Source organism: Polyodon spathula, chromosome 33, assembly GCF_017654505.1.
Source record: "Polyodon spathula isolate WHYD16114869_AA chromosome 33, ASM1765450v1, whole genome shotgun sequence".
Classification (NCBI taxonomy): Eukaryota; Metazoa; Chordata; class Actinopteri; order Acipenseriformes; family Polyodontidae; genus Polyodon; species Polyodon spathula.
The window spans coordinates 1,541,382-1,565,349 of NC_054566.1; the positions used below are offsets into that span (position 1 = coordinate 1,541,382).

The 23,968-nt window shown below is 39.8% G+C and overlaps 1 protein-coding gene across 12 annotated transcripts in view; it reads left to right on the top strand.

Moving 5' to 3' along the window:
- The window catches only part of LOC121303525 (dynamin-1), an 83,857-nt gene extending 62,206 nt beyond the window's left edge, over positions 1–21,651 (top strand). For 2 of the 12 annotated variants that reach the window (XM_041234268.1, XM_041234270.1), the window contains 7 exons: positions 1,219–1,328; positions 2,217–2,328; positions 3,675–3,686; positions 4,840–5,010; positions 6,401–6,642; positions 7,558–7,761; positions 17,548–20,099. In XM_041234268.1, the coding sequence (XP_041090202.1) occupies positions 1,219–1,328; positions 2,217–2,328; positions 3,675–3,686; positions 4,840–5,010; positions 6,401–6,642; positions 7,558–7,761; positions 17,548–17,620 (924 nt within the window). In that variant the 3' untranslated portion in view covers positions 17,621–20,099. Of the gene's footprint in view, positions 1–1,218; positions 1,329–2,216; positions 2,329–3,674; positions 3,687–4,839; positions 5,011–6,400; positions 6,643–7,557; positions 7,762–12,262; positions 12,300–17,547; positions 20,100–20,143 lie in introns of those variants that run through there. The other 10 variants (XM_041234265.1, XM_041234271.1, XM_041234272.1 and 7 more) reach the window with 7 other exon arrangements.
- Positions 21,652–23,968: the final 2,317 nt, after the last annotated feature.

Genomic DNA, 23,968 nt, shown 5'->3' on the forward strand with positions numbered 1-23,968 from the left:
TTTGTTGCCAGCCATACACATACACAGGCAAGATCAGCCAAGGTGTCTTTATATATGTCAGCACCACCTAGTGGTCAGCTGTTTTTGATCCTTTTACTGTGCTGGTGATGTGTCTATGACAGGCAACTACAACTGAAGACCAGCTACTGAACTCATATTCAAAGGACGTTAACGCAGAAAAATTAAAATACAATATTTGAATAATTGCAAAAACAAACACTCAGAATTATTGCAAACACGTTAAGAGACTTAAAAAAAATAGGCTTTATAAACAGTTTGTTATGAAACTTGGACAAACGTTCTTCCTGAGGGTTTCCCAATCTAGTGATGTACAGTATGGAGGAGCCTGTCTGTACGTCACGTCCTGTACATTTTTATATGCTGTACATCTGCTAGATGTAGGGCATGGTAAACTTTTACAGCTGTGTCACGGGTGACTTTACTGACATACTGCTTAATGTGGTCTGGTGTTTTAAAAAAAAAAAAAAAACTACTCAGATTGCTAATTTAATCTGTATTCCAGTTTTCCTAGCAAAGAAAATGGTAAACTTTTCTCATAGAAAGAGAAGCGTGTCACCCTTTAGTACAAAGTGACTGCACTATAATAACATTGTTATACTTTTAGCAGTATGCAGCGCTGAGCTATTGACACTATTCTTGTTCTAGGTAGTGTCTTTGTTCTTTAAGTATCACTTGGTGAATTATCTAAAGAGCCCAATGACTTTTATAACACTGTATAATGTTGCCATTTCTTTTTTTAAACATCATAATTGAGATCATTTCTATTCACGTGGTCTGGGCCATTGTGGAATTGGAGGATGAATATTACCATGGTATCATTTCCTTGCATAATTTACGCATTTAGGAACATATTTAAGCCAATATAATAATAAAAAAAGTGTGATTAGCTCTATACTCTGAGTAGCGCTTCCTCTAGTGACACAGTCTAGTACTGCACATATACATGAATAACAATTTGGCCCATCTTGCTTGTTTGGTTGTTAGTAGCTTATTGATCCCAAAATCTCATCAAGCAGCTTCTTGAAGGATCCCAGGGTGTCAGCTTCAACAACATTACTGGGGAGTTGGTTCCACACTGTCACAATTCTCTGTGTAAAAAAGTACCTCCTATTTTCTCTTCTGAATGCGACCTGCACTCCACAGCTCTTTTGCTGCTCCTGCTCTGCCTGTCTGACATGTCTTTTGCTCCCCCTACAGGAGAAAGAGAAGAAGTACATGCTCCCTGTGGATAACCTGAAGCTGAGAGATGTTGAGAAGGGATTCATGTCCAGCAAGCACATCTTTGCTCTCTTCAACACGGAGCAGAGGTCAGTCACTGTTTACATTGTTGACCATGATTCCCAGGCTGAACTGGCTGGCCCCTCTCTGATTCGAATATATGACATTACCAGCATATTGCCGACAATCGCAACACAATGGATTTAAAAGAGGTATTGTTGCACAGTGGTCGTGGTGTTGTGCTGTGGTATCAGAGTCAATGCCTTCATTGTAGTGTCACTGCTGCATTGGCATTGCAGATTATTTGGTAAGGGCAGATAGCCACACCTGGTGCCCTTCTCCTCCACTATCCTTATTGGGTTGATTTGAAAATGTGTATCCGCCTTTATAATTATGGGTGAATGAAACGCAAAGCAGTTTTAGATGTCTGTTTCTTCAATGTGCAGTATGGGTTGTCTTTGTAGTTATATTAGGTGGGTATCGATGTGTCTAGGTTATGTAACCTTGCTCGGGACAGGTACACTAAGGGTTTCTTCAGGTTGCTAAGGGAGAACCTGCATCAAACAGTCATGACGTCAGCACTTCAGTAGATGAAAGGCACTCTGTTGCGTTATGATAGAACAAAGCTCATGAAAGTTTCCCCTAGTTAAAGCATAACAAAGTGTAATGAAGCATAGCGAAATGGGAACTTCAAATGTTTTTAACTCATGATGAATTAACAGGGCTGAATTAAAAATGAGTTACTTCAGCACTCAGAGGAAGTGCGATAGATATTCAGGAATTATTCCTGTAGCATACAGCCGGAATTCATTATTATTATTTTAAAGAGTTACCTCTTACATTAATAAAATAGAACAGCTGTACAGTAATGAATTAACTGTACAAACGGGATGGGGAAAAAGAAGGCTAAATATCAGTTAATATGCAGTACGTGTGCGCTGTGTGTGAGCCTCCTTCCCACTCCTCTCTCTCCTCAGGAACGTGTACAAGGACTACCGGCAGCTGGAGCTGGCCTGTGAGACACAGGAGGACATTGAAAGCTGGAAGGCCTCGTTCCTTCGCGCCGGGGTCTACCCGGAGCGCATCACGGTATGGCCGAATTGGGGGAGCTGTATATCTTGATATCTTGCTGAAGTGATAATACAGTACAGTTATTTCTTGAGGGTAAATTTTAAAGCAAACATGCCTTTCTGAAAGAAAAACAACATCGATATTATAAAACTAGCCATAAACAACAAAGTTGTTGATATGAGGAATTGAATTAATGTTTTTGATAGTTTCATATGCTAATTGTATTCCTTTCAGAAAAATGGGGGAACGTTTACACTGTTGATGGTGGCCCTTATCAGGTTTAGAAACTAACAATATTGTGCACGCTGGTAACCACAATAAGCAGTTAAAGGGATACTTCATATCATCTAGACATATTTAATGTGGTATATCTTTAATATCCAAGTATATGTGTTCTGTATGGTTCTCTGTTATTTCTACATAGATTATTATTTGCAATGAAAAAAGATTCCTTAAGGTTGATTTACAGAAGGGAGGTAGGGAAGCATATTAGCATTGCACAGTGCACTGAAATATTGTGTAACACTGATTTCCTTCCCATTAAAAATAGTGATCTAAGAAAACATGACAAAAGAGAAATGCCACTAGACACATCTACACGTATATTAAACAAGCAAGAAATTAAATATTAGGAACATGTCGATAATTTAAAGTATCCCTTAAATTTAACTTTCTTTGGAAAAAAAAATCATTAGCACCAGAACTGAGCATTTCGTTCTTTACTAGACCTACCATTCATGGTCCAGTAGTATTAACAGAGCTTCAAGGACTGTTTTAAGGAACATGTACAAACATTTGTTTTTATCATATTTGCAATTCATGAAACCATTTCTGACTACAGAGAAGATTATAGGAGCTATGTGGGTCAGTGGTTAAAGAAAAGGGCTTGTAACCAGGAGGTCCCCAGTTCAACTCCCTGACTCCCCGTGTGACCCCAAGCAAGTCACTTAACCTCTTTGTGCCCCGTCTTTCGGGTGAGATATTGTTGTAAGTGACTCCTCAGCTGATCCATAGCTCACACTGTAAGTCGTCTTGGATAAAGGCATCTTCTAAAACAAAGAAATAATAATTATTCTCAACTTTTTTTTTAATCTAAGATAATTTTCATAAGCACTCTCTAAAAAAGTCCCTAGAAATCTTTAAAACAGTCTTTTGTAAGAGCTGATAACAGGCAGGATCACAAGTTCACAAGTGTTGTGCTTAGTCTTAGTGACTATTACTGTAATGAACAGGGCAGTATGTACAGTACTAAACTGACATACTGTTTGACCCTATTGTTGATCTCTGATGTCATTTTTATTTTATTTTTTTTACTTAAACCAACTAAAAACCAACTTTTTTTTATGCCACTTGGAAATTGACAGGATAAGGATAAAGTAAGTGTTTTTCTCCTCAACGAGTGACAGTAAATTAGCCAGCTATGGCAGTAAAGAATTTCCCTGCTGTATTTTGTTTTTTTTGTACCTTCTTTTTAAAGTTACAGTAAATGGGTTGATCCATTCCCACTCTCTCTCTCTCTCTCTCTCTCTCTCTCTCTCCTCTCTCTCTCTCTCTCTCTCTCTCTCTCTCTCTCTCTCTCTCTCTCTCTCTCTCTCAGTAAATGGGTTGTTCCATTTCTCTCTCTCTCTCTCTCTCTCTCTCTCTCTCTCTCTCTCTGTCATTCATTTTCTGTGCATTTTCTTTTCCATAAAGATATATTTGTTTAACCTTTTGCCTGCACGTTGCTTTCTGCATGCCTTTCCTGCACCTGGAGTCTATGTGTTTATGGTGTGCATGAAAAGCTTCGTGATTGATCTAGGAAGCAAAAAACAAACAGTTGATGTCAGCTGTGGATATATGAGAGACCCAGTAGTGGGCTGTAGTCTTATGATTTAGTAACACTCAGAACGTTTTAAATAACCCTGTCTAGAACATCCACTTGAGGGACCATGGAAAGAACTTTTCAGAGCATGGATTTTAAACATGTGTAACCAGGGATTTCAAAAACAGTTTCCTGACCCTTTATCATTATTTTTTTTTTTTGTCTACCTGACTTTTTTCCTTCTTAAGTGAGCAGCTGTTCTGCCAATAGGAATGTTATTTCTGAAACACAGGAAGTGAATGGGGAAACCAACAACTCCCATCAAACATACAGTGCTGCACTGTAAATAAGGATTTTTTTTTTTCAATAAAGTAAAAACAGGCAAAAATGCACAGCCTGTAGACAGGGGGCCACATATATTCAGGGAGCCAAAAGGTTCAGTGTTTGTTTTTTGTAACCCAGTTATATTCCACTGGTTTTGTAAAATTGACAGTTCCAAACTTTTCACTGTAGAAGAAGCTTACTAAACGCACTGTACCTGCAAATGCACATCACTGTAACATTCATAGTGCAACTAAAGTATAGTGCAAACTACTTGCTATTTTTACCAACTGATAAGAGCTGGCATCTAGAGGCAGGCTGCACCCTTCTAGTCTACAGCAGAGTCTGCAGCTGTCGTAGCAGTGGTGCTGTTTCACACTGGTTGTCTCAATGTGTGTCCTCTCCAGCAAAGCGAGTCGGAAGAGAACGACTCAGACAACTTCATGCACTCCATGGACCCCCAGCTGGAACGCCAGGTCGAGACCATCCGTAACCTGGTGGACTCCTACATGGGCATTGTGAACAAGACTGTGCGGGACCTCATGCCCAAGACCATCATGCACCTCATGATCAACAGTGTAAGTGTAGAGCTTCGGCTGGATGGTATCCTGCTATGGACAACTCAAGGAACAGGAGAGCGTCATTATTATGGGGTCGACCATCCCCCCAAGACCCACCCCTCAAACAATCAACGAGGTCTGAGCCTCACACCCTCGCTCAACCTCTTTGTGTCAGTGCCATGCAAAACAGGGCTTCCAACGCCCCCCCCCCCGCACGATCACACATGCGCCCTATAGCCGGAAAGCCACTTATTAAATTATGATGAAACTTAATATTATTTAAGTTATTGGGAGTTATTGTCAAACTTGCATTTTTTCAAGTATCCTGAGAACACAATAAGTTATTCCACACACTGTAAAATCAGTCATTTTAATATACTTTACCATGATAATAACATCTAACTTTCTTACATAATGACATCTAGGTCTTAAAGAGTAAGCAGCGGGGTTCCGAAAAACAGCGTTATACACCCCCACGTGTTTCTACAACTGTTTAAATAACGTACCTGTGATTTTTTTTCAATGTTAACATCTTGACAACTTTTTATGCTTATAAATTTAAAGTCTGTTTCAAATCTCTTTTCAAAATGTCCGCTCTAGTGCGCTGGGGTTTGAGATCTGTCCTCTAAATCACTGCAGGAGGAACGATTTAAAAGAAAAATAGCAAGTGCTCTGGTTTTTCTGTTCCGCACCACATCGTGGATCGTTATTGCTGTGTTACCTGTTTGACAATGTGGGCAATAATGCTTACACTATCAGTGCTCTAGAGCGGACATTTTGAAAAACGCTTTGAAACAGACTTTAGAGTTATATGTGTCAAATATTGTCAGGATGTTAACAATGGAAAGAGAAATTACAGGTACGTTATTTAAACCGTTGTAGCAACACGTGAGGGCGTGTAACGCTATGTTTTTTGGAACCCCACTACTCTCTCTTTCAGTACCACTTGTCCAATGTCCATTAAATTATTCTTTGCCATTTGAATGTACAACCGTGATGTAGGATGTATGTTACTCACAATTTATTTAAGCTACTGGCATCATCCTGGGAGTTTTCCCATATAAAAAAATATATAGAATATACCTGTACTGTAGTATGTACTTTAGTATGTTCTATAGTATACATCTATAGAATTAAAAGCATTATTTAAATAAACTGCCAAAGTCTGCAATACAGTACAGAAAACTGTATGTATACATGTTTGTTATGAAAAAGATACCTTGGTACATGTTAACGAAGTCATGTGATACATAGCGATATTATACAATAATACTGTAGTATATTGTCATAGGGACAGTACTATGGTAATTGTAAGTTTACTTTTGTATACTGTAATGTGTACTACAATATATTACAAGGTAATACAGTAAATAAAGCCTGTGTCACCCTGTGTGTGTTTTTCCTCCAGACCAAGGAGTTTATCCACGCTGAGCTGCTGGCATCCCTGTATTCCTGCGGAGACCAGAACACTCTGATGGAGGAGTCAGCCGAGCAGGCCCAGCACCGTGACGAGATGCTGCGCATGTACCACGCTCTGCGGGAGGCACTGAGCATCATTGGGGATATCAACACCACCACCACCAGCACCCCCACACCCCCGCCCGTCGACGACTCCTGGCTGCAGGTGCAGTCGCAGCAGTCTGGCAGGAGGTAGGCCAGAGTCTGATGGTTTCCCTAAAAGTCTTCGGCTAGCTATAGGAAAACCACAACAAAAGACCTGGGTCAGATTCCGCACACTTCTTTTATTGCTCTGAGCACACTCTTAAACTCAGGGGAGACCCTTAAAGAGGACAGAGATGTTTGGGATCCTGTAGTGGATTGTTCTGCACTGGGCATGCTGTATGTCTAAATAACTTTTAAATAATCAAGAAACCCACACTTACTCATGCAATTTGAAGTTTTAACTAATCAGAGCAGTATTAGTACTCCTTTGGTTTATTAAATGCTTAATAATGGATCGAGTGTCACTTTTGATCCCTGTTAATAGGAAACTAGCGTGTTTCCAGCGCACTATAACAGGGCGCGTTATATCTATTTATCTATATAAAATGAACGAAAAAAGTGGAGGGGGAAAATATGTAGTTTTACCCTTCTGCCCCATGGATTAGGCGCCTATGTATGGTGCTGCAAACTAGGAAACGATCCAATCTGCTCAATAATTGCTCATGGATCATTAAAGAGAACTGTAAAGAGGTTCAAGATATATTTTCTTAGGGGTTTTGCTGTCTCCTTTTTATGTATGGTGTTTGTAACCGTTCTATGTCGTTCTTATCACAATTACTCAACTATTGTGTTTTTTAACTGTTTAGAATGATGTGCTAAAGAGTTGACTAGGATTTCAGGTGCTGCATTTCTGTTCTGCTGTAGTTGCCTTCCATTGAGATATGTATCGTAGGCTAGGTCAGCCAAAGTGTCTTTAAATGAGTTGTGCCAGCCCAATCTAGAGCACTGCTGTGTGAACGGCCACACAGAAGGAAAGTTGAGTCCAAGTGGAAGAGGAGCGTTTCACCCAGGGAAAGCATGATGTATTGAAGTGACCCCTCCCTGTGTTTGTTTGTGTTGCAGGTCTCCCACCTCCAGCCCCACTCCACAGAGGAGAGCCCCAGCGGTGCCCCCTGCCCGGGCTGGCTCCAGAGGCCCTGCCCCCGGACCACCCCCCGCAGGGGCCCCACCTGTCCCCTCCCGCCCCGGAGCATCCCCTGACCCCTTTGGTGGCGCCCCTCCTCAAGTCCCCTCACGACCCAACCGCGCTCCTCCTGGCGTCCCCAGGTAAGAGTCTGGGGCTGCGGCCTGTACTGTATCTGTGATGCTCCCCTCAGCGATCTCCAGCCTCAGTCAGGGCCACGGCAGTACATCTTGGCAAGGCTCAGAGACAGTTTTGCTAAATATTTCCTCGAACTCCAGCCTTTAATAAAAGTTATAGCCCCTTCACACACCTAAAACATCCTGAATTTAAACGATTAATGACACAAGAGCAGTGCAATTCTCACACAAAAATGTTGATTGGACCAACTTCTGATGAGAAAAACTGGTGAATTACATAATGGTTGCTTCCAGTAAAGACACTACATTCGACCCTCCTATCCCTAATATATTGAGCTAGTTACCTTGGTTACAGTCATGCAATAGCCAGGGTCTTAATGCCTGCAGTCAAACCAGGCAGATTTATTTAATCAAAAACTGCAATACGATATCTTCTGCCTTCAAATGAAGGTGTTCAAGCATCATGTGAAGAGGTTTGTCGTGTATTAGAAGAGAGATTCTATTAAAGATGGAACACCTGGAAAAGGCTGTTTATAGAAAGTGCAAACTGCTCGTACATAAAATAATTCATTATATTACAGTTCTTATGTTACCATTAACTTCCTAATTCAATGAGCTTTTATAACGGAATAATGATTGTTCTGAATGTAAACAGGGACTTTATAATGCTCCCTTTTTAACAGAGTTCAAATGCAAGTCCTAGTTGAGAAAGGTCAGGGGCCCTGGTTTGGTACAGTACACTCCGGCAATGAGAACACCCTTGGGGAAGCAAGCAAAGTGTTCTTTTAGCCGAAGTGTTCTCTAAGACGGAGTTAGCCACCAGACACAATATGAATCAATAAATATATAGATACATATGTATTATTTGTCATGACGCACTTGCATCAACATATGAAATGAACTGAATAAGTAAAAAGCAGAACAACAGGCACGTGATTGTTAAACAATTTTAATAAAGAGACAAACTAACATTAATAAACCTAAGGCAAAACAACACAATCAAAAAGCTTAAATCGCTGTACTATGAAATTAGCTGGCGTGTTTCAAGCTGTCACCGTGGCAGAGGCAAACATAATGGGAGTTACTTAGTGGTAACTTAACATTAATAAACTAAGTGTTGCAGTACTCGCAAAGCAGTTACAAACGACTCTGACTTCTTGGGTGAAATGCACTAAACAGGCGCAATGCTGTTAGCGACTTTTTAGGGAACGCTTTACGGCAGCAGTTTTTCTTTGCGGTTCAACCTTAGATGAATATGTAATTGTGGGCGTTCCTGCATAAATTGACAAAAGGGGACGGAGATAGTGCAAATCAGGGTTCTCAAATATTATAATGAGATATACTAAAGCTGACGGCAATTGTGACACTTACAATTGCATCAGTTTGTTAAGAACCTTTGAAAGCATGTTTTAAACAGTCGTGTACCTGTAATTGGGCTTGTTTTTTGAGAGTCTCGGGTTGTAATTTGCATAAACACCCACTCTAACGTGGGTTGCGCTTGTTTTGGGCTTGTTGTGAAAGGCAGTGCTGTTTTTTTTTTTTTATTGTGAGACTGTAACCTTCCCCGTCTGTCTCACAGGCAGCCACTGATTCCTGAGCACCTCATTTTTGTGGGATACAGCAGGCAGTGACAATTTTGGGAACTAACTAATGCTGCATTTCAGTCCATTTCATCAGTATCAGCCAGCTCACTTTCAAGTGCCCACTACCCGTATTTGCCCAAGTGTGGCGTGAATGCTCCTCAGCAGCTGTCAGCCGTCTGGGCGGGTAGGGTCTCTAATCCAAGGTAGTACAAGCAGCATCACCTGATCCCCTAAATGCTGTATTGCCTGAATGAAAGGGATATAATGGATCTCCACTGGTTTTCAGCCATGATGATATGCAATACCTGTTGGTCAGTTTAATTTTATACCTCCGAGTTTATTTTGAATTAATGAGTCGTCAGATAAATTAGTTGAAACAGTATTCGCTGCTATTGACATTTGAAAAACAATCTGGGCAAGAGCAGTTGTTATTGTGGATTCCAAGATGGCAGAAAGTAGTGGCTGATGAGCAATTTTATGGTTAGCAGTGGTGTAGTTCATCTTAATGGTAGTGCGGGAGGCTTTTTTTGTTATTGTTTTTTGCTGTGTCTGGCCTGTCATGTTGTATATGTCTTGTGGGTTTACAGTTCTGTATAAAACCACATAGTATTAACTGCAGATGCCCTTGCTATGTATTAAAGCAGCTGTTTGAGAATACCCTTGCTGTAAAAACTACGCTAAAGTTAAACACGAAGAGCAAGTGAGCTGCTTAAATGTAACTGAATTAATTCCTGTCCTTTTTCTGATCCCAGCTACGTCCAAAGACAACGCGTGTCTGCCTTCCACGTTACTAAAAATAGCTGGTGAACTGGATGTCATGAGCCAGCTCGTTCACCCAATACAGAGCAACAAACATCCAAGCTGTTGTTGCTGCCCTCTCAGAACTGAACAATTAAAATTGCAAATGAAAGTATTGACTGTGTTTTATTTGTTTGCATCATTAATATTTAACACAACAGTAAATCCAACACAACGTAAAATGAAGCAGAGAATCTCTGACAGCATGAGACTCCTTAGATCGCTGCTGTCCAATTGAAACTCACAGCGGAGGTAACCTTTACAGTTGCCAGGTCCGCTTATAATAAGCGGAACTGGGCTTGTTTTTTGAGAGTTGTAATTTGCATAAACACCCACTGTGACATGGGTTTTGCTTGTTTTGGGCTTGTTGTGAAAGGCACTATCGTTTCTTTTTTCTCGTGAGACTGTAACCTTCCCCTTCTGTCTCACAGGCAGCCACTGATTCCTGAACACCTCATTTTGTTGTTGACAAGAGTTTGTGCAGGATACAGCTGGCAGTGTCAATTTTGGGAATGAATTAATGCACTTCAGTCTGTTTCATCAGTGTCTGCCACCTCCCAGTGAAGTGCCCACTACCCGTATTTGCCCAAGTGTGGCGGAATGCTCTTCAGCAGCTGTCAGCCATCCGGGTGGGTAGGGTTTCTAAGCCAGGGTAGTACACTCAGCATCACCTGATCCCCTATATGCCTGATTTGCCTGAATGAAAGGGATATAAGGGATGGCCACCAGTTTACATCCATGGTGATCTGCAATACCTGTTGGTCAGTTTAATTTTATACCTCCAAGTTTATTTTTAATTGAGTCATAAGATAAATTAGTTGAAACAGTATTCACTACTTACGACATGACACGCCACTAATGACATTTGAAAAACAATTTGGGCAAGAGCAGTAAAACACATTATTAACCAGCCAGGCTCAAGGTATTTTGCTTTATTACAGCAGCTTCGATTCACTCGTGTACCAGTTCTCTGCGCACGGAAACCACATTTTCACAAAATTTCACTAGTAGTCTTCAGCACGAGTACTTTACGCATAGCTAATTTACATATCAGCCCCCACCTATCCCATTCATTTGCATGACGTCGGGTGAAAAGCCCGGTTTACTCGAGTAAAATAAACTGAGCAAACGGAAACACAAAAAAGCATTCTACACGAGACATTTTTCTCGTTTAAATGTCTCGAGCTAAAAAAAATAAAACTTGCATGGAAACCCCATGAATATTTTTATTAAGATAAAATATGTTTTTCGCATTTACAAAAATAGAATATATCAAATGGATTTTTTCTTCAGAGCATCATAAAAAACAGAGGCATATTAGTTACCAGCTACAAGTCAGCATCACAGCTTGTAAAGCACTGAAAGGCACCTAAACAGAATAAAACAATCCAGTGAGTTATCATCTTGTTATCATCTGCAATAAATTAATCCGATGTTTAATTTTTAAACTATTTATTTTTGGCTTCAGAGTTGCTACAGCGTCAGTAAATTAAACTCCCCGTTTTTCACGGTGGAAATCCGGTAATCCTAAACTACAGGGAAGGTGCAAGAAACTGAAGCTCTGCTAAAAAATTTTGTCAGACACCAAAATCTTGCCGAACTGGAGAAAACTAAAAAAAATAATAAAATATATTTTGTCTTTTCTCAAATTACTTTGGTTAAAAAAAAAGTACTTTAGCTGTCATGCAAACAAACTTGGTCCCTTTGCTCGCAGATAAGTGTGAACATCAAGCACATTGATATTGTTTCAAACTAAACGAACCAGACCAAGTCCGTTTGAAGCAGACCCAGTGTGAATGCAGCCTAATTGTTTAAAAAAATTGATTTAAAAAAAAAAAAAAGTGAAATAATTGTTCATAGTGTTTTATGAAGCTGGTCAGGAGTTTGGGGAAATAAAAATCAATATTAACAAATTCCAGAAAATTCATAATGCACTGTATTGGAAAAAGAAAACATGTAACACCAACATCACGCTTTGCAGTCAGGTAACTCTGCTCTGAATTGATAATGCTTTACAGTTTTACAATGGTGTGGGCCTGTAAAAAGCACGGTTTGAACAGTGTGTGTTTCTCTTTAACTGTAACCCTGCCCAACGCCACAATATTGATTCAACGTTATTTTTTCAGAATTACTGTCAGTGACCCATGAGGACTAACGCTAATGGTACGTCTTGTGCTTTCATACTGTGGGTACTTACCGTCATGTTGATGCATGGTTCATGCTTCGGGTGACCAGACATCCCAATTTCACCGGGACAACCTCTTTTCCCATCAACTGTCCCGATGTCCCGACATTTTTCTCCCAAAACTTAAAGTCCCGGTTTGCAAGATTGCAGTCCTGCCACTAGCTGTCACTCCTTATGCTAATAAGGCAAACTGTCATCAAGCATATTAAATGTGTTCCACAGTTAGATTATTCACCCAAGTTACTACACTAAATTAAAAGTATGCAGAATGATAGAAATGAAGGTTGGAAATCAATGCGTAGGTTGTAACATCTAGTTAAACATGGCCTCGAATTAGCAAGGGAAGGTGCAGTCGCTGTGCAGCAATCAGAGGTTGTTGTTGTTTGTTAGTTTAATGTGAAAACAGGAATAGTGATAAAAGCACCAGATTCAAATAAGAAGCATGCTTTAAAAAAAAAAAAAAAAAAAACTTTAATCTTTGTGTGCCGGTTCGAGCTTTGGAGATCTGGTCACCCTGTTCATACTTCTCTTCCATATCTCCAGCCCCCATGCCCCCTCCTTTTGTGGCCTGTTTTACTTTCTCTTTAGTGGTGTTTAGTGGGAGTCTATGTTACGATGCTGTAACTGTGTAGGCTTTTCTATGGCCTGTGCATACAGTGTAAATGGAGGTGTGTGTTCCAGGTTGTCTCCAAGCATTAGCATCAGCCCTGGCTGTTGCTACAGGCATCTTAATATTGGCCAACACTTTGAAAATGAAAGCACAATAATATAGAGCAAGGAAGTAACAGTAAATGAATTTAGCATGAAGTGAAAATGGCAAAGGGATGAAACTGCGTTGTGGATTCAAGTTCTTGACATGACTGGCCAGTGCTGTGTCCCATTAACCCTTATCCTGGTTAAGTGGATGTCTAGTGCTGGATTCTCATTTGGTCATTTTTTTTTTTTTTTAAACAATCATAACTACAAGTCGTTCCCACTACGGTTGTATCCAGGGTAACCATTTTAATACATCTGCTATACAAACAATGCTTAAGGGCAATGCTCACGAGCAACAACTGCATGAAATCTGCCTGAGACCAAACCAGGTCAGACAGCACTCTGGGTAATTGCCAAACCAAATGCTTTGCAGGTGACAGTTGTCCTAAACAGTTGCCAGTGTATCCAATGCTTAACAGTAACTGTGTAAATTTCCATACTGCCAGCTTTGTACACAAGCACCGTGACTTAGAGGCTAAGGGCTGGAGCATGCTTTGCGACTCAATTTAGTCTTTAAACTAAAAAAAAAAAAAAGAAAAATGCTAAACTTTCATTGGCTAAAAAAGTCTCAAATGTTCAGTTTTGTAAGAAACACATGGTATAGCAAACATATATTTTAATTTAAACACATATCTGGTCAGTAGTCTTGAGATTTGTTTATTCTTACATCATAGCTAAATAAACTAGGGAATTACTTTTTTTCAACGTTTACTCAGGGAAGCTAGCAGGAGAAAATATGTTTTTCTTTTAAACATCGCAGTGTATCCAGGTCATTCTTCCTCTTGCAACAATTTCTTGTAAACTTTGCAGGGTGTTCTGTACATTTTAAAAGGCGGAGACAAAAATTTTTGCATGTACACTGTGCAATCCTTTTTAAACCTCAAAAGACAAAAAGGTGACGGCTGGATCGGACTCGAGACCAAATAATACCTCACTTAACACAATGCATGCAACCAACTAACTGAAGAGTAAATGTACTGTGCAGCCCATAGCCTTCTCATCGCTCTCGTGCCAGCAGCTCCCATGTATGTTTGTTTGTGTTGCTGGTCTCTGCCAATGACTGGCCACTTCCTTCATTTCCTTCCATTTCATCTCACCTGTTTGTCATTTCTTGACTCTTTCTGAAGGGGAAGTCTGTCCTAAAAGAACAGATATCCTGTTTCTAATTGTAATATGAAATGCTTTGGACTTGTCACTGGTAAGCTCCTAATGTCCTTTAATGCCAATAATGACATTCCCCTTCACAAGGATACATATTCAGGTGAATCTCTTCTCCACTTCTTTAAAGCTCTAGTTACTATCTGGCTGCTAAAGTAACTCTGAAATTAGTGGATGCTTTGTCCTGAAGGTGCCTGGTTATTGAGTCATTCCTGTTTGTTTGGGATCATGTGCAGATTACATGAATATCTATTACCTGTATATGCATTGGAAAATCACTCACTACTGCTGTGGAAAAGTGTTCCTAAGCATATTGAAGGATGCCATCTGTCAAGAAGTGTTGCAGACCCCTTGAGCCTGCTACAGGCATGTTACAGGCATCTGATACTCTACCCTCTTTAACATGTGGTGGCACAAGAATATTGGTGCCATTATTTGGTGTGCTTGAATCTAAAAAATATCTTTGTTCTGTGGTTAATGATAGTGGCAAATTTACTCTATAATAACTGTTTAACTTCTTAAGGTCCTGCCTTATCTTAATGTTGTGTTTTCAAATATGCTGTTGGAAATCACTCAGCAACCTCACAAGACTCCTGTCAAAGCCTGTGAATGTAAAGTTATGTTCAGAAAAACCTTTTTAACATGGCCTCCAAATTGAGTCAGTTGAAGTTTATTTTTTTTATTTAGTAGTTGCCAATTGATTTTACCCTGTTTTTCTCCCAATTTGAAACGGCCAGTTGTATTTAGGCTCAGCTCAGTGCTACCACCTCTGTGCTGACTTGAGTGGCGAAGACAAACACACGCAGTCCTCTGAAACGTGTGCTGTCAGCTGACTGCTTTTTTTCACTCAGCAGGCCTGCCATGCAGCCAACCCAAAGCATCAGAGGGCAATGCAGCTCTGGGCAGCTTTCAGGCAAGCCTGCAGGTGCCTGGCCAGTCTACAGGGGTTGCTGGTGTGTGGTGAGCTGAGGACACCCTAGCAGACCTAAGCTCTCCTCCCCAGGGTGGTGCTTGGTAAATTGTCTGGGAACTCCTGTCCACAGTTGGCAGTGGACTTGAACCGTTGACCTCCAGGCAACACGTGGAGCGCCTTTACTGGATGTGCCACTTGGGAGCCCCCCTAATTCAGAGTATATCTAATACAAAGCATTACAGCCTTAAGACCTCCACCCCCCCTCACTTATACATAACAATGTAATACAGTAGAACCCCAGAGTTACGAACACCAAACTTACGATCTGACCGGTCTACCAAACCCGGAAGTATGCAGTCATTCAACCATGTGTGCAATGCAACCAGATAGGCAGTCCTGCATAAGCGGTGTGCTGATCTAATGTATTCAGAAAGGTAAGTCAGAAGTATGGGTAATTTTACTGGGAACATTTTAGTTTTAAACAGAGCACAGGTTTTTGTTTCAAGCCAAAGAAGGCTGAAGGACTGAGCGAGCTGCACAAATGCATTTTGCTTAAAAACAAGCACAGCATTAACCCAGGTTTTCCTGGACGTTGCAAAGTTTTTGCTACAGCTACGATTTCAGTGATAACTTCAGTTTAGCCTTTTTCCATTTATAGTACAGTTTTAAAGACTTTAGAGCCGAAACAATATGAGTATTGCATTACAGTGCTGTATCCTTGTATTGTTTTTCAGATTGAGGCTGTAGATAGCAGGTGTGCACATTTATTAAAACCACCATTTCAGACTTACAAACAACTGCCATTCCCAAGGGGTTTGTAACTCTGAGGTTGTACTGTAATTGGGTAGGAAATACAGATTTAAGGTGGTCCACAAGGTTCTCACTCAAGATTCTAAAGTCATTCGCTCACATAATTTTCTCGTGAATGGACAAGAAACTGCACTTCACGGATATGCCAGTGAAACAGTGTAAAACCGGACAGGTATACTGCACAGCAAGCCAAGGGAAGATGATGTCATACTTTGGAGCTCCTGGGTGTGAAAAGGCAAACAGCTTGAGCATGGGTCCTTCACTTCTTCTGAGTTGTGGGTAATTGCTGCGAAGAGGGAACATAATTGGACATGTTAAATTGGGGAGAAAATCAGGGGTAAAAAAAATATTATAGTTTTAAAAATATATATTTTTGTTATCTATTAGTTTTAAAGTGTAACTGTGGAAATCTTTTATAAATAAAAAAAAAAAAAGTAAAAAAGGGTGCTCCTCATCTTGAAAAAATCTGAGAACCATCATCACAATTACATTAACAATATTAACAATCCATGTATATTTGAGAAGTTAAAAAATAAATTGAAAAAAACGGATTACAAAGTATTGCAGGAGCTTGTTGTAGATCCTTGGCATACTGATGTTAGAGGAAACAGTTCTCTGTTAGATCCCTTCTCCTGTTGTGGCTGTATTGCACAGAGGAGCTTAGAAGTTAATCTGATTCCCGAGGGGCTCACTTGGTGAAAGCACAGCCACGTGGTTTGCAGGGCGAGTCATACAGCTCAGGTTTGCGTCCTTGCTGTTTGAAGTAGCCGGTCACTGGAGATTCCGAGGGAGCATCGCATTGGCTCTGGCGCTCCTGTTGGTAAAGAAGGTAAAAATGGCAGGGACTGTTTCTCCTCATCGCACTACAGCGGACTCTGCTGGCTAGATGCCAAGTGAGCTCAGGCGGACACCTGCAGGGCTGGCCTACAGAGTCTGGTAGCTGTCTGACATCTGCTGTCGAGTTTCTGGTTGTAAAAGAGGAAGCTGGCTCGGTTGTGGGATCGGAGGATGCCCACAGAACCTTCAGTTCTCCTGAGCTGTGTGGGGAATCACTGCGGTGAGGGGAATAATAATTCCAAATTGGAGAAAAAATCAGGGGTAAAATAATTGGGCACATTAAATCACATTCATTTCGAGAAATTCAATGACACGCACTCAACTAAAGACTGAAGAAACTGAAAAAGACTTTGTCGAAATGTTAGTCATTGAAGTGAATACATTTCTGTTTGCAATAGGAGATGTACTGTCACACTGCTGAGTAAGAAAAGCAAAGTGTTATAAAGCCAAAACATGACAAATGTGTAACATAACTGTGAAAGCTTGGTAAAGTGACTGTGCTAACGTAACCTGGAAAACTTTTCTAAGGGTTATAGTTATGGATGAAACATTTTCAATAATGTGCAAGTCTTTCATATTGGAAAATGGCAATACCTACAATGTAATGGTTTGATAGCTAAACAGCTGGACAAACCTACCCAGCAGCCGTGAACCCAGCCAGAGCTTTGCCTAAAGTCTTTGTAAGCGTGCTGTGATGTAATTTCCTGTAATGTGTTTTGTGTTTTCTGTCTGTTTCCTGTGCTTCTCCACAGCCGGAGGGCCCCTGCATCACCTACCCAACCCACAGTTTCCCGGACAACAGAGTCCCCCCTCTTAGACCTCTAACTGCGGGCATCCGCCTGTCCCCTATGGGCTGTAATAGATGCCCTTAGCCCTACGCCCTGACTGTGATGTGCAGTTCAACCCACCTACCGTTTCCCCAGCACACACAAACTAACAAGTGTGATACATTCTCGTCTAGTGTAGAGTAGATAGTGTTTACAGCGTGTCTCCTGATACTAGCCAAGTGTTTGTATTTTGTAGAGTAGATTAATTGACTCCTATCTGATGAAAAAGGTATAGTGTGAATTACGTCCAGACTATAGTATATATATATATATATATATATATATATATATATATATATATATATATATATATATATATATATTGATGCATCTTTATGTGTCTATAATTCCAAGGGCACCTACTCTGTCAGTATGCCAAGCTCGTGTCGGAGTAGATAGCTTTTCAGACTGACTGTTTCAACAACTGAAAAATGACATGTTAAATAAATACATTTAAAAATGTAACTTTTTGTGTTTGTATTGTCTAGTTTCAAGAGGAACAAATTGTGTACTGCATATCGTTCTCTTGGGGATTGTGCAATGAAGTCATGTGTGTGTGTGTGTGAGGGTGTACTCGCTTTTTACAGCTATCTGTGTGGCAGAATTTGACCCTCTCCCCTCGCTGCCCCTCCCCGGTTGCCTGGATCATTTATTGCAGTTTAAAATAAATGCAGACTCTGCACACTTACCCTTGAGATTAAAGGCAGACAGTAATTTCATGCACTAGTTCTACAACCAAGCTTGTTCTACCCCTTTAGAATCTGTTTTTGTTTCTTGTTTTTATCTTAACCTCTTTGTTTTTCCAACCCAAAGATGCAGTGTTTCCTTTGTATATAATAAATAAATAAATAAATAAATAATCTTTATTTTTAATATTGCTCTTTTCACAATAGCAATTGCCGCAAAGCGCTTCATATGAATACTACTAGAGCGCTACTGCAGTTTTAAGTTCTCTTTTCTAGACCTGTATACAGCTCTGCAGTGTTAAAGATGTATGGCTGGTTTCACAGCCCCTGATCAGCACTAATCTTGCAATACCTATTGTAATGTTAACTACTGAGATATTTGTCAGGATCTGTGAACCAGCCATATTTTTTTCTGAATTGCAGTTGATGTTTAGTTAAAATGATCACACTAAAGTTAAACACGCAATGATTCTACACACAGCCCAATACAACCAGTTAAACCAGTGGCTTCAAGCCCCGACAGTTCTAGATGGGTCATTTGGACTGCTATTTGGGATATAAGCAAAAGGAACACTGCATCTTTGTATTTTATAATAATCCTTTATGTTATGCCCTGTCCTTAATTCACATACCAGCAAATCACCCCATTGGCACTAACTTATACTCTTTGTGAAGACAGTAATGATTGGTAAAGCAATCTAATGGGGCTTTAGTTCAGCTAAATACCACTACCAGCCTTGCTTTTTGCAGTGTGAACAATCAAATATTCTAGATGTCATTAATCATGTTATTTGGGTTTATAAGAGGAAATGACAGCTTCAGTCTACAAAGAACTGCATTTGTCATAAACTATTTAGGCCAAAGAATAGCACAATTATGCTACACTTAAACCTTGGCCTGGACTGCAATAGCGATCAGCCCATCTCAAATCTTACAATACGCTATAGCATGTCAATTAGTCAAGTTTTATTTCTAAGGGAAAAGCACAATTCTCAATGTGAGCGTAATTCCTGCATAATAAATCCATGTTAACATGGAAATCTCTGTGCACAACAGACAAATCCAGTTACTTCTGTAGGCAAACCGACGAAGGGTTAGAAAAAGTGGTCTAGTGGCTCCTGAGTGGCGCATCCAGTAAAGGCACTCTGTCCAGAGTGCAGGATGCGCCCTATAGTTTGGAGATCGCCAATTTGAATGCAGGCTATGCCACATGGCTGGGAGTTCCCAGTCGCAGCGCACAATTGGCCAAGCGCTGCCAAGGCAGGGAGGGTTTAGTTCGGCTGGAGTCCTTGGCTCACCACGCACCAGCAACCCCTGTGGCTGGCAGGACGCCTGCAGGCCTGCCTGTATGCAATTCAGAACAGCGTGGTCCTCCAACGCTGTAGTTGTATAATGGCTTTGTCTTTGTCTCTCCCGCGTTAGTGCAGTGAGCTGGTTTGAATAATTGGGCATTCCGAATTGGGAGAAAAACACTGTAGAATAACAGGCAATCCAAATTTATATTAAAAAAAGAAAAAGTGGTCTACCGGTTGCATTGAGTAAAACTGCTCCTAATTACAAAACAACAGTGTAACAGTTCAAGACAATAACATTCCTTCTATATTTGTATATCAACAAAACAGAAAGTAACTGTTTCATCTAAAAGCACCCTCTAAAAACATCTATACAGAGATATCTAAAACACTGAAAGTGAATGCTGGCAGTGCGATATTAAGGACACTTGTTTTTCATTTGTTTCTTTTTTTGCACCAATTGTCTTTATTTCTTCCTGCTTTTCTTTTACTGTGTTCTTTTTTCTTTTCTCCTTTCCTCTTGTTGTTTTTTCCTGTTTGCAGCCGACCAAGCAAGGGCAGCTCATCCCGTCCAGAGAGCCCCCTGCCTCCACTCGAGTCTTAATGCAGCTCCGCCCCCCCGCCCTGTCTCTTTCTCTCTCTGCCTTTGTCTCTCCATGCAGAAAGGGGGGCGGCACCACCAACTACCAGCCTAGCGGAGTGCTTTCAAACCAGCTCACCCTGCGACTTATCCCGTGTCCTTTTCAGTGATGTACCAGCCCTCGACACATTTCTAAATAAAATGTTGATAAAAAACATGCTGAAGTTTCAAGCTGGACACCACTGACAAGGAAGCGATTTCTTTCACCACACGGGAAATGTCATTTTGGACGGCAGGACTGTGTTATTTGTGTAGGTGCTGGGATCTGTTTTGTGGAAGTGTTGTACATTTATAACAAATTGCGTAACCTTATCATACTGTCTCAATAGTGTATCATTGCCATTGCACAGAAAACTGCTTTAACCCTATGTGTGTCATCCAGACCAGCGTATCAACAAATACGGTTGCATTCCCCCTGTTAGGAGACTGAATGAATTACCAGATTTAAATAAAATGCACAATATCCACCTAGATCATCAAATTAAACGTCCAATGTGCTGGACGCAGTCAAACAAAGGGTTAAGCTGATGTTGTTGTAGGCTTGGGCAATACTAACTGTTCAAAGATTTTTATTCTGCTGCTTTCAAATGTTAGCATGGCTGTCAAATGCTTGGGGACCATTTTAATCTCCCAGTGCGATGTTCTCTGAAAACCGTATGATTCAGTGTTTACAGTGGCAGAGATTTAAAGATTCATTATGTAAAAGTCTAGAAACTTTTGATACACTTTCCTTTAGCAGCCTTAGTTAAAATAGAAATGAAATGCTTGGTTATTGCTAAACAACCACATGATATCTGTCAAATGTGGCTTTGATTTTAAAACAAACTACAGTAATATCATTGGACGACACAAGAAGGTAATACTAAGTTTTATTAAAGAAAGAAGCCACAATGATTGGTAATGTTAATGGTTTTAAAGGGTTTTGCACAGACATACCTTAGTCTTAAGTGAGTACAAACAGGAGCTCAATGAACAGCATGGGCGATCCATTGAGAATCACACTGTCATCACACTGGAATATCAAGAGCCGAGAACACTTTTAGCAATGCCTCAAATAGGCATCACCTATCAGCTATAAACATCTGCAAACATATAATACCTTGCCTTCATATAAAGCATTGGGTCCTCATTTAAAAAAACTTCAATACTGGGTGGTGATTATGGGGAGAGTGTCTATCCAACACTGAGCTGAACAAACCAGCATGTCTTGTTAACTGTTGTACCCTATTCCCCTTCCAAACTTAGAAACAACATGAACGTAGTTTAACAAGGACACATCTCAATTGTGTTGTGTATCTTCGTGGTGCATTTACTGGCATTGTGCTTCCATTGTTTCGAGTTTAGTAAGATATAATGAAGTGATTGTGTTGAATTAAATAAACGGAATAAAAAACTACATGTTACATAAAATTGGGATGACTTTTTATTCTGTGTATTATAACTATTGTTTCTGACACAGTGCAGAGATGCAAGGAGTTTGGATTTCTCCTTAATGAAAGTGAATGTGTGCTTCTCTGGTGCAGAATGTATGTTGTCTTATTGCTGCTGATTATCATATCTTTAATACACAGAACTCCTTTGTAAAGAAATACAATTTTGTCAGTCGATGCTGTACCAGGCCAACAGTCTGTTTGTTTAGATTGTTTTAATGGTGATTACTGCCATGCACTATTCAGTCTTTAATATACTGACACTTATCCTGGAGGAAAGGGAAATGTTTCTGTAAGAAATCATATACATGGGGCACAATACAGACATATTCATTTAATCCACAATACTCCACTATTGCTCAGTAAATTCCCCTCCATACTTCTCCTCCAAGGAAAAAAGTTCATTGAGGATCTAGTAGGATCTCCATCCATCTTGGTGTTGCAGGACTCCTCTGTCAGCAGCCAGACTGTGGGGAAGCAAACAAAAAGGCAAGCAATGCTGCAGTACACAGGCTTTATAACGTTTTTCTGATACAAATTTCAAGGACCATTTTGACAAGTTTCAAAAGACTTAATTTAAGTAGTTTGACACCATTTTCAACGTTAATAACTAATAACCAAGTGTAAAAATAAAGCTTTTGCATTTTTTTATTTAACTGTATAAGCTCTGGACTAGTAAACCTTCAATAACAGAATCAGTTTTAGTACCTATACCTGTTTCTTTGTGACAGCAGTACAACAATCCAGTGTTTTAATCAATGTCAAATACATTGATTATTTACAACTAAGAAACTCTAAAGAAACCAAGCCAACAGTTTGAGTAATTGCAAGCCAACAAAATTGGGCAGGTTTTTCAGCATAACATGTTCAATATGTACTAACTGAGCACACATTAATTACAGATACATGCCAAGTAGCATCAAATGCACAACCAATATCAATGGCATCTCTGCACAGTGCTGCACCTAGAATTCACACATGAAGATTATTAAAGGAAACTGTTAAACAAAGACAAGCAACTACTGTTCTTTTGAAGGTAAGTATTCCCTAATTAAAGCAATTCAAAATACTGGCCATGTCAGTATTTCGAAAGAGTGCAAAGAAAACCGACCAGAATTATTCCATTCAGAACAGAAAATAGGAGGCACTTTTTTTACACAGAGAATAGTGAGGGTCTGGAACCAACTCCCCTGTAATGTTGTTGAAGTTGACACCCTGGGATCCTTCAAGAAGCTGCTTGATGAGATTCTGGGATCAATAAGCTAGTAGCAACCAAAATGAGCAAGATAGGCCGAATGGCCTCCTGTCGTTTGTAAATTAATTATAAATATATATATATATACACACACACACACATATATATATATATATATATATAATATATATATATATATATATAGCTTAATAAATCAGTTTCAACAGTATACATTTAACAATATAAACTTAGTTGCAGGAAGGGCCAGTGAATAATTGTTTCTTATTTTATAACCATTAAAATGGTCTTATTCCTCTAAGAAATTGTCTTTCCCTTTTGTGCTTGCTTCTAAATATGGTCCATTGAGTTAGAGGGCAAAGTTTGCCCATAATAAAATAAGTTCAAACAGTAATGGAACTGCTGCTAGCTAATTTTGGGACAAGTTTTGAACTTGTTTTTTCCGATAAAAAAACAAAACACAACATTCTAGCCTACTTCAAAGATGGGCGTTTGTTATTTTGAAATATCAAGGCTTCAGATTATTAAGTGCTTAAAAACAGTAACATTTTATTTAAAAGCTAGTGCTGAACTTAAACCCAATCATGGTCCCACAGCAACACAAAACTACAAACTTCTTCATTATTATAAATATTTTTTTTCTTTTTTTTTTTTTTAAAGTCTGGTTCTCTCATCTTCCCTTTTTTAAATGAATACAATTTAACTCATAATAAAAAACAAACTAAACTACCACCTAGCCTATACTATTTCATTAATTTTTTTTTTTTTTTGTAGTCTCTAAACTGCCCAGCACCTTCCTGCAGACGCGCTGCTGCTAGCGTTAGCTGTAGTAAACAGTGCAGTTCGGACTATGGCTCAAACCAATGCATGTACGAAAGTTTTATTGTGTTTTGTTTTCTTCTTTTAATTAATGGCGGACTTCTGGCATCTTCCGTTTATTTCATTTTAACCTTTCAAAAAGGTCACAACAATCAAGTGCCTACGAAAACATTTTTCTTGTGTTGGCATTTTGAGTTTTTCACCAATGCGTGCTGCACATCCTAGTGCTGCCCTTTGCAAAGGTTAAGTAAGGACATGTGTGTTTA